General features: G+C 42.7%; 1 protein-coding gene across 1 annotated transcript in view; it reads right to left on the bottom strand.

Annotated features, from left to right (window-relative positions):
• Positions 1-363: 363 nt before the first annotated feature.
• Positions 364-9,644, bottom strand: part of LOC139666631 (teneurin-2-like) — a gene marked incomplete at its 3' end in the record, with an annotated part of 95,689 nt that continues 86,408 nt past the window's right edge. Inside the window, exon 4 of the mRNA XM_071545917.1 lies at positions 364-595. Within this exon, the coding sequence (XP_071402018.1) occupies positions 364-595 (232 nt within the window). The remainder of the gene's footprint in view (positions 596-9,644) is intronic.

The following is a 9,644-nucleotide window of genomic DNA, read 5'->3' as shown; positions in this document are numbered from 1 at the left end:
GTTTTGTGAAAAAAAAAAATAAACTAACTAACTAATATGAAGTTAAAGGATGAAGTGATGTACTAAAAGATTGTCTGTAATAACTGTGCACAGATTACATCCCGTCTGCCTCTCTCCTTTGCTCTTATTTTTATCTATTTTCCTTGCACATCTCTCTTACATGCTCACTCTATGGTCACAGGAATACTGTCAAGGTTCATGGCTATGACGTTTGCTTTCCTTATTATTGATTACTTGAAGCTTATTTAACTGTTGCGCTTACTGTGAGTGGCTCTAGATGAGAGTGTCAGCTAAATCTGTAAAATTTAAAAACATAAAATTGTAAGGGAACATTATCTCTTTGGGGGCGATGTGCGGTCTGACCTGGTCTCCAGCGGGACGTTGCTGTTGAGCACCCAGCTGTCTTGTAGCTGGACCGACTCCGGGGTGGTCGGCCCATCCCCGGTGCCTGGAGCAGGGGCGTGGATGGGGTTGCGTCCCCCCCTCAGGGTGTTTCTGTTCAGGCTATTGGCAGAGTGGTGGGATAAGGTCTGGTGGTTGTGCGGAGGGGGCAGCGGGGGCCGCAGCGTGGACTGACTGTGGTGGTTGGCAGCCCCTGGAGAGAGAAGAAGAACAGAGAGCAACTTCAGAGCCGTACTTTGAAAAGCAAGTCACATTGAACTCAAACTTCACATACACATATTCTTTGTGAAGGAAATCATGGTGAATTTCACATGAAGGGCATGAAATGCTATAAATCCATTTTAGGACAAAAAACGTTTCAGGATGTTTTGTGCTCAGTATTAAAAAATAAAATTTTATACTAAAATATTATAGCAATGGTTTTCTAAAATATGACTATTTTGTAAAGCTCTCCTGCTAATAACTAACTTAAGTAACATTCCATTCTTTGCTTTACTTTCAGTGATTTTTCAGTCAGATTAAGAGTCACATTTTCCAAATGGTGGATAACTTATTTTGGAATGAAACTCTCACATGTTCAGACTGCCTCTGCTAAATAGAAAGATCTATTACATTTAACTCTATGCAACAATAATCACATTTTCACTTTTCGCTCAACACTTTTTTCAAGGTTTTGTGTGTTTTATTCTCAGTGCACTCTCCCATTTCTAAGTCTTTCTTTCTCCGTTTCTTCCCTGTTTTCTTTTTCGAAGCCGAGAGGACGAGAGAAAGTGTGTGTGTGTGCAAGTGTGTATTTGAGCAGTATTAGAGCACTCAGCGCAGCGTGTGCCCTCATCTCTTGCTCTCAGACTTGGGGGAACATGTTGTCAGCTAGAAACCAATACCAGCCCTTCCAACACCGAGCTAATGGACTGCTGAGTGAGAGAGCTGAAAAACAAACCCGGATGACTCAGACAGGAACACCCATTCACACATCAGCTCTCATACCTCTCTCTCTCGCTCTCTCTCTCTCTTTGTCTGTAGGGGCTCTCAGCCTGTCTTGAGTATGTGTGTGTGTGTGTGTGTTGAAGGGGGTGCGTTGTTACAGAAAAATCAATAGACCACATACTGTACTGTACAGGAGAGCTTGGCATACTTGCATGTCTTCTTGAGCATTTTCACATAGTGTACTTTATGTGTGCACACAAATAGGTTCATGTACTCAATGTACAGCAGCTCAAAAAGAAGTCAAAACCTACATAATTCAAGAGAAAACCTCATGGAAATGTCAGGCTTGGTTTGCAAACCACAGTGACTCATTGATGTTACATTTGGCTTTGAATTCTAGCTTTACAACATGGGTTTGCCTTTCTTATCAATACTACACATTTTGCTTTCATCATTGTTTTACACATCTAAGCACTGAATACATTATAGTGATTGTGTTTGTTTACACATTGTCTTTGTCATACTGATCAAAGGATTGAGTAAGCACAGATATGCACACACATGCATGTGAGGTGAAAACAACAGAAAGAATTGGTTTTACAAAGCTGCGCTATCGCACTTGCCCTCCTCCATTTCTTATCCCCTCTTGAATGAGATAAGAAAAGAAACAAAGTGTGAAAGGAGGAGAGAAGAGCGGATGTGTCTCCTGTCCTCTTCTCTGCTTTGATATTTGTCATTCAAGGGATTGCTCTGAGCATACACGGTACCAACTGTGCACACACAAACAAATACACACACACACACACACACAAAACATGCATCAGCAGCAAAATAAAACATACACGCAAGCATATATAGTCAGAGTCATGAGCAAGCACATGCATGCATCTCCTCATGCAAATGTACAGTATAAACAGGCTAATCTTAAAGTGTATAGCGGTGTGTCTACACCACCACACCCCTGCATGCCAGCTTGCTCTCCCTCCGCACTTCTCCCTCCCTCTCTCCCCTCTTCCCTCTCTCCCCTCCTCCTGGATGTGTGCTCAGTGCAGATAGGGGGCAGTGAGCTCCCATGCAACTCCAGCTGTAATGGCGACCATGGAGGAGGTGACCTGATTCGTCTGCACTGCCACTGGGACGCAGGTGTCACCCACATGGCCCTGAAGAACAGATGCTTGTGAAAGGAGAGAAGAAGGGAGGAGGAGAAGGAGAGGAGCGAAAGGTGGAGAAACCTAAGCTCTGCTACATGGGACGGACACGAAACATCTGTCGGCACATGCAGAGATGCTCTCAGGAGAGAGACAGTCACACCCACGTATGCAAACATACATGCCGTTACACACTCAAACTCAACTCAACTCAAAATCCCCTGCATCACACACGCCAACATGTCGATTGATATTATGCAGCAAGCTAGCGTTTTATTTTTCATATTCATAGAAGTCCTACAACACCCCACTACTCCCAAGCCCATACAGCCTCATTTCTATTTGAGCATTGTTTCCCCTCTCTTTCATCTTGGTTTTATTTGCATTTGTTTGTGTCCTTTGTTGAGCTGTAAAGCACTTTAAGAAAACCGTCTTTGTTAAAGGCATTTTATAAATAAATTTGACTTGACTTCCCCTCCCTGCATTGCTACTGTAAATGTGATATAGCTGTTACTACACCCCATCTGCATAAGTACCTCTATCTGGCTAAGCACACCAACACCCACTATACACACACATCACAGAACCATATATTGAAAGCTTACAGGCATGCACACACACATAATGCACACTTTAAGCACTATACACCCATGTTCACATACTACCCCACTGTCTCTCCTGTTTAAATCTGCCTACAAAAATGCATGCATTTCTCTTTTGTCCCCTTTCCTTCCATAAATATTGAACAGTTATTCATTCAAATTCAGATGAATAATATATGACATACCTTCTATGGAAGAGAAATACATGGTTTTTAGCCCTAGTTTTCCGTGAACCACAGCGCCCTGTGTGTGTGTGTGTCTGTGTGTGTGTCTGTCTATTTGTGTGTGTATGTATGTGCGTGTGTGTCTGTCTATCTGTGTGTGTGTGTGTGTGGGTGTTCTACATCTTTGCTTGTCTAACCCTAGACCAGTGAGGAGAGACTGCATCTTTAGGCAATCCAGCCACTACACTGTCGCACACTTTGCTATTAGAGAGTTACAGAGAGAGAGAGAGAGAGAGAGAGAGAGAGAGAGAGAGAGAGAGAGAGAGAGAGAGAGAGAGAGAGAGAGAGAGAGAGAGAGAGAGAGAATCCTTTACAAAGTACAGACTCAGTGAACACAGCCTGGCCGTAAAAACAGGCTGACTCCAGGGAGGACAGGCTGTGTTCACTCTGCCCCAAAGTAGAGGAGACAGAGCTGCATCGTACAAAATATCAACACATTAGAGCATTATACTTTCCCAAATTTCACCACAATTTTGAAAATCTTCCCCTAAGTGATACAACACAATATATGTATTATATAATATATAATATATATATTACCTGTCATAGTTCAAGACCACAATGAAAGCCTAAAAACACCCCAGCTATCAGATCAAATTGTTTAAATGATTATTTGATAATGGAATGATTTGTTGATCATTTTGAGAACCAATTTCTTATTTCGCTTTTACTGTTAGTACTGTCATTATCATTTTAATTTGTATTTGTATATATATGTTGCTTTGGCCATAAATACCTTTGTATTTTGTAGATTTTGTATCCAATAAAGCCCATTTGAGGGAGAGAGAGAGAGAGAGAGAGAAAGAGAGAGAGAGAGAGAGAGAGAGAGAGAAAGAGAGAGAGGCCCATTTCATAAACTCTACTCAGACAAATGTTTAAATAAATTGAAAAGAATAAATACATTTAACAGAATGATTGAATATATCCATTATCCACTGTTATTTAATTATTAAATAAAATAAAATTAAATAACATGAATTAATCAAAATGTTATGATGATTTGCTGAGAGAACACACGATCACACATTATCTTGTCAGAATAAAAGATGGTAATCAAGTACAAATTTGAACAGAGTACAGCGTCAGTGAATGCCGGTGCCGTAGAAAGACGAGGCTGGCCAGAGAAAAGAGACTGTCATCCCACTGCCAGTCAGGAGAGTTAGAGAGTCATTTCCTGCTGTCCTGTGAAAAATACTCAGAGACTCACATCCACCAGACTGTATGATAATGACTCCAACATTTCACTCATTGACTGAAGGAGAAAAGCTGATGGTGTTATAAGGGGGAAATTTAAATACTGTAAATCTAGCGGCAAACCCTTTTATTAAATGTCACAAAGTACGTGGGAAAATGTAAAAGCTGAGAAAAGTACGGCCTTTAAAAATATTGCCCCTCTACCTCACCCACTCTATTGTACCCATTAATTTTCTCTATATACTGGGACTACTATTAATGTCCTGTATTGTCATATTAACTGAACCGAATTGTTGAATTTAATTATTACCGGATACATTTTTTATTATATCATTCTTCAATTCATTGTTAATATTTGCAGAATATTGTATATATATATTATTCACCATTTGTTAATATTCACTGTTGTTATGCTGTTAATGCATTGGCAGTATAAATTCTCTTCCTGTGAATTTGAATTTGAGAGAGTGACAGAATGAGAGAGAGTGTGTGTGTGTGTGTGTGTGTGTGTAGATGTGCCTGTGTGTGTGTGTGTGTGTGTGTGTGTGTGTGTGTGTACAATTGTGTTCCCCACCCTGGGAGAACACAGAGAAACATACACCAGCATGCGATGAGCCGAATTCTCCTAAATAAAATAGCATTTTCACTCCTCCAAAAGCCCACCACACAGCCTTTAGTAGGAGTTTGAAAAAAATCTCACCAGACACACTACAAAATATTTATGATCAGAGACAAATTTCAACTGTTTTCTTTTTTTTTTTTTCCTGCTACGGCACAGGAGAGAGCATATCAAAGAAATTCACTCACATGTAGATGTATTCAAATCCATAAAAACATTTCTTTAGAGCTCACCAGAGAATACACGAACATATCAGATATTGAGAATGGAGATTGGAGGTTTGCCTGAGAAACAAGGCCAAACAAAAGGCCATTTTCTATACAAGCAGAGAAACGCTTGCATGGCGTATAAAACAGCAGATTATTTTGGCCTGAGTAGCCAGTAGAACACAGGTAAAACAAGGTAAGGAGTAGGTAAGGTAAGGTTGGAAAATAACAGTTGTCCAATAAATTAAGATAGGGGACTTAATCAGACAAATTGTCCAGTTGCCAGAGGACAACCCGCAAGTAGGCTAATAGGAACAGCAGTTTTACTGGGAACCCACCCTGATAAAAGACAAAACACGCAGCGAGGAAATAGAGCAATTAGGGAGCAGCCATGCAGATCACACTTTATTCCACTTTATCTTTCTCTCCTCTCTCTCTCTCTCTCGTCGCCACTCGCCACTCTGAGTAAACAGCGATCAAGTGGAGATTTGGTCGACATCTTTCTGTTTTGTTTTGACGATCGCTGCAAAAAGCTCAGAACGCTTCCCGCTGCTGCTGAGGCCTGACCCAGTTTGTTCCGACCAGCGTCTCCTGCGACTGGAGAGGGGGACTGGAGGTAGCTGGCGGGTTTGGACTCGGCTAATCCCCTAAAGTTCATTACACTGGCCAACTCACACGAGGCCCGTCCAACAGAAGAGCATTAGCCTGTCTGCTAACCTGCCTCCCTGCTAAAGCGCACTGCATACGCACACAGCAGTGAGAGGCAGGGGCTCGCCACGCCGTATTAATCTCACAGTGTGTGTGTGTGTCTGTGGATGTGCGTGTGTGTGTGTGTGTGTGTGTATGTGCATGTGGTCGACTGGCGGCAAAAACCAACCAAGGCAGTTTGTTTTCCAGCCCTGGATGGGCAAACTGTTTATTGACATTTTCTGTGGTTAACACAGAAAAGTCGCAGGGCAGAGTGTGTGTATGTGTGTGTATGTATGTGTGTGTGTGTGTGTGTGTGTGTGTGTGTGTATATCAGGAGGAGACCAGAAACGCTCATTCAGCAGTTAAAAAGAGATCATCATAGAGCTCAGCTCGAGAGAGCTCCCCCCCCCGTCCTTATCCCTTTTCCTCTCTCTCTCTCTCTCTCGTTTTCTCTTGCTTTCTGTCGTTCTCTCTACCTTTCTCTCTCTCCATTCTAGCCTCTTTATTTCACGCCCCATATCTCTACTGCATCTATCCTTCTCTTTAAAAACCATCACGCCGCCCGCCATTCTTTTTTATGCACCCATTCTCCAAGCTAATTGCTATGCTCCCTGTGTTTTAAGGTGCTATTCCCACGTGCCACTGCTTCATATGTCCTCTGTCTCAGGATGTCACATGCCTCTCATTTGTCATTCTTCTCAGACCTGGAGGCTGAAAACAATGGAAGGAGAGCTTGAGGTGAAACCAAGACACACACAGACTTGCACACACACACACACACACACACACACAAACAAAAGGTGCTGCGCAAATAGGCATGTGTTTTTTTGTATGCACAAGCATGCATGCACACAAACACATATAGGCACAGAGACAAAGATACATTTAAATACACACACACACGCACACACGCACCGCCTCTGCCTTGGCTACTCATCTCTGTCTAATTAGGAGGCAATAATCCGCTAGAGAAGAGTCATCAAATTCAGCCAAAAACAAACAGTCTTCATGAACAGAAATGCACACATGTGCACCCCCCCACATACACACGCACACACACACAGACACTCACTCACACGCGTGCACACACACACACACACACACACACATGAATCATCACACTGCTACCCAAAAGTCATACTTACATAAGCACCATTAGGAAGAATAGCATTAGCGCTGGAGAAGAGAATGTGTCTTTGTTGTGTCTTTGTTTCTGTAGATTTGTTTCAACAAAGTTATTAAACATTCATTGCATCGGCAGTGACTTGAGGTGGCTTCCCTGGCAGGAGGTAGCTAGCCACTTTAGAAGAGGCTTGGGCTAAAAATAGCTTAGCGTTCCCCATGCATAATGAATGGCCAGAGACAGCGCTAACGCTAGCTCTTTCCAGGAGCGATCTGCTACGCTCCGTTTGGCCGTCTCAGCTCTCCCGGCGTTCCGGGGGAGCGTTCCCAGACAGGTGCTCCGAGCCAGACAGTATTCCCATATAAACATTCGCAGACCCAATTCCCAGCCAATCCTCGGCAACAGCGTTCCGTTCCCATTCACCTGTCATGCTTCACTAGGAACACAAGTCATGTCTGTCCACCTGTTAGCTTAGGTAATGGTGGACTACTTTACACGAGCACACACACACACACACACACACAACACATACAGACAGATTCATACAACCACGCAAACACACACACACAGCACGCTGCTTCCTGAGGATTATCTCACTGTGGTCAGTTTCTGCCCGGCTTGGTAAGGCTCATTTCCTGCCCAGCGTCCACTCTCTACAGGACCACACAAAAAACACAAACACACACACACACACCCCCACACACACAGTTATACCGGCATACTCGCACACAAGCATACACAATTGCCGGTTATAGGTGTTTTTTTCCCCTCAAAGCCGCTGATCTTACTTCCAATATGCCAGGGTGTGTTTACGCGGTGCCAGATTGCCACTCTAAAGTCATTTAGGTAGATTTTAATGGATGCCCAAAGCCAAGGGCTCTCTCTGCACCCATTAGATCAGCAGTCCTGGATGGTAGACATGGCAATTTGCAATTTCATCTCAATGTTGTTCTCCCTCCATCCAAATATCTCTCTTTCTCTTTCACTCTCTAAGCTCTCATCAGCTTACCCTCGCTTTATTCAAATTCACACTTTTTTCTGTCTCGTTGACTCCCTGTGTCTCTTTCTGGTCCTCTGTCTCTCCTCCGCTTTCTCCATCTATTTTTACTGGTGTGCTTTGGATTTTTTTTTCTTTTTTTTGAGTTTTCATGCAAGATGTCTCATTAAAGAACTTCAAAAGTCAAAGTTTGGCTTCCTCCATCTCTGCTTCCGTTTCCCTCTTTGAGTCTCTTTCCCGGCTTCTCTGTCGGTTTCTTTCTTTCTCTCTCTCTCCCTCTCTCTCTTTCTCTATGTGTACACGCTCAACAGAGACTGAAAGAAGCCTAGAACAGAAAGTGTGGGTGTGTGCGAACAAGGAGAGGAAAAAAAGAGCAAGAGAGAGAGTGTGCCTGCAAGCCTCACTCTCCCTCTTTGCCAGTGTCTGCCATTAGGGTGTCAGTGGCAGAGTGAATTTATTTGCTGTGCAGTTACTGGGCCAATGATTGATGTTGCCCCAGCAAACAGTAAACCAATTAGAAGGCTGATGTAACGTCATTTTAAAAGCCTCCTAATCACGTTGCTCTTGAACCTGGGACCCGGGCCTTCCCTAATGAAGATTTATACTGGATCAAAGGAGAGCCTAACGCCATTAACAATAGATTGTATTCCACCAAAAATCACATTAGGACTTCTCTGCCCGCCTCCCTCCCTCCCATCAGGCCTCTGCTAAATATATCTGCTGATTACAACTGCAGATGCACAGAGGAATGGAGAAAGGGGGAAAGAGAGAGAGAGAGAGAGAGAGAGAGATAGAGAGATAGAGAGAGAGAGAGAGAGAGAGAGAGAGAGAGAGAGAGAGAGAGAGTGAGTGTTGGCCCAGAGTCGCTAATTGCTGAGAATGAATGTGTATGCTGATGAACAAACTCATCACTGAGGTGTGTGTGTGTATGTGTGTGCATGTGAAAGAGAAAAATAGTTGTGAGGTGCTGATATAAGCACACAGGGCCTGTAACAGCCAACTAGAGAGTGTCCAGTAATGAAAGAGAAAGCTTCGAGCCGGGGAAACTAACCAGTTTGTCTTTGCTACACTGATCCTCCTGCCGACACTTAAAATTCATCATCCCCTTACCTTTCACTTTCTGGCGGGTTATTAATGTCATATGGAAAATAAGTACAAACACACCTCCTCACTCGCTAACCCAATATGCGCTTCGCAGTGTGTAGGGGTTGCTTCCGCTTGCATCATTTTTTCTGGCAGTAGTTGACAAAGCTGGGGAGGTTACTTTCAAAATGTAATCCATAACAGAATACTGATTACCTGCTCAAAATTTTATTTGGTTACGTAATCCACCAGAATACTCAAGTTCAGGAGTGACTGCTTTCATATTACTTTTAGATCATGTTCCTTTCAAATTTGATGGAATAATGAGTTTATTTTATTAATTTACACACAATTATCATCATCTACAGGATAATCTCATAATTGTAAAATATATAAAATGATCTTTAAATCTATGTGATCACAATCAAA

The sequence above is a fragment of the Centroberyx affinis genome, unplaced genomic scaffold (genome assembly GCF_046629955.1).
Source record: "Centroberyx affinis isolate AG114_WGS23_722 - 3 ecotype Tasmania unplaced genomic scaffold, CSIRO-AGI_Caff_v1 ptg005073l_1, whole genome shotgun sequence".
Lineage (NCBI taxonomy): Eukaryota > Metazoa > Chordata > Actinopteri > Beryciformes > Berycidae > Centroberyx > Centroberyx affinis.
This window is presented reverse-complemented; position numbering and strand designations above follow the sequence as displayed.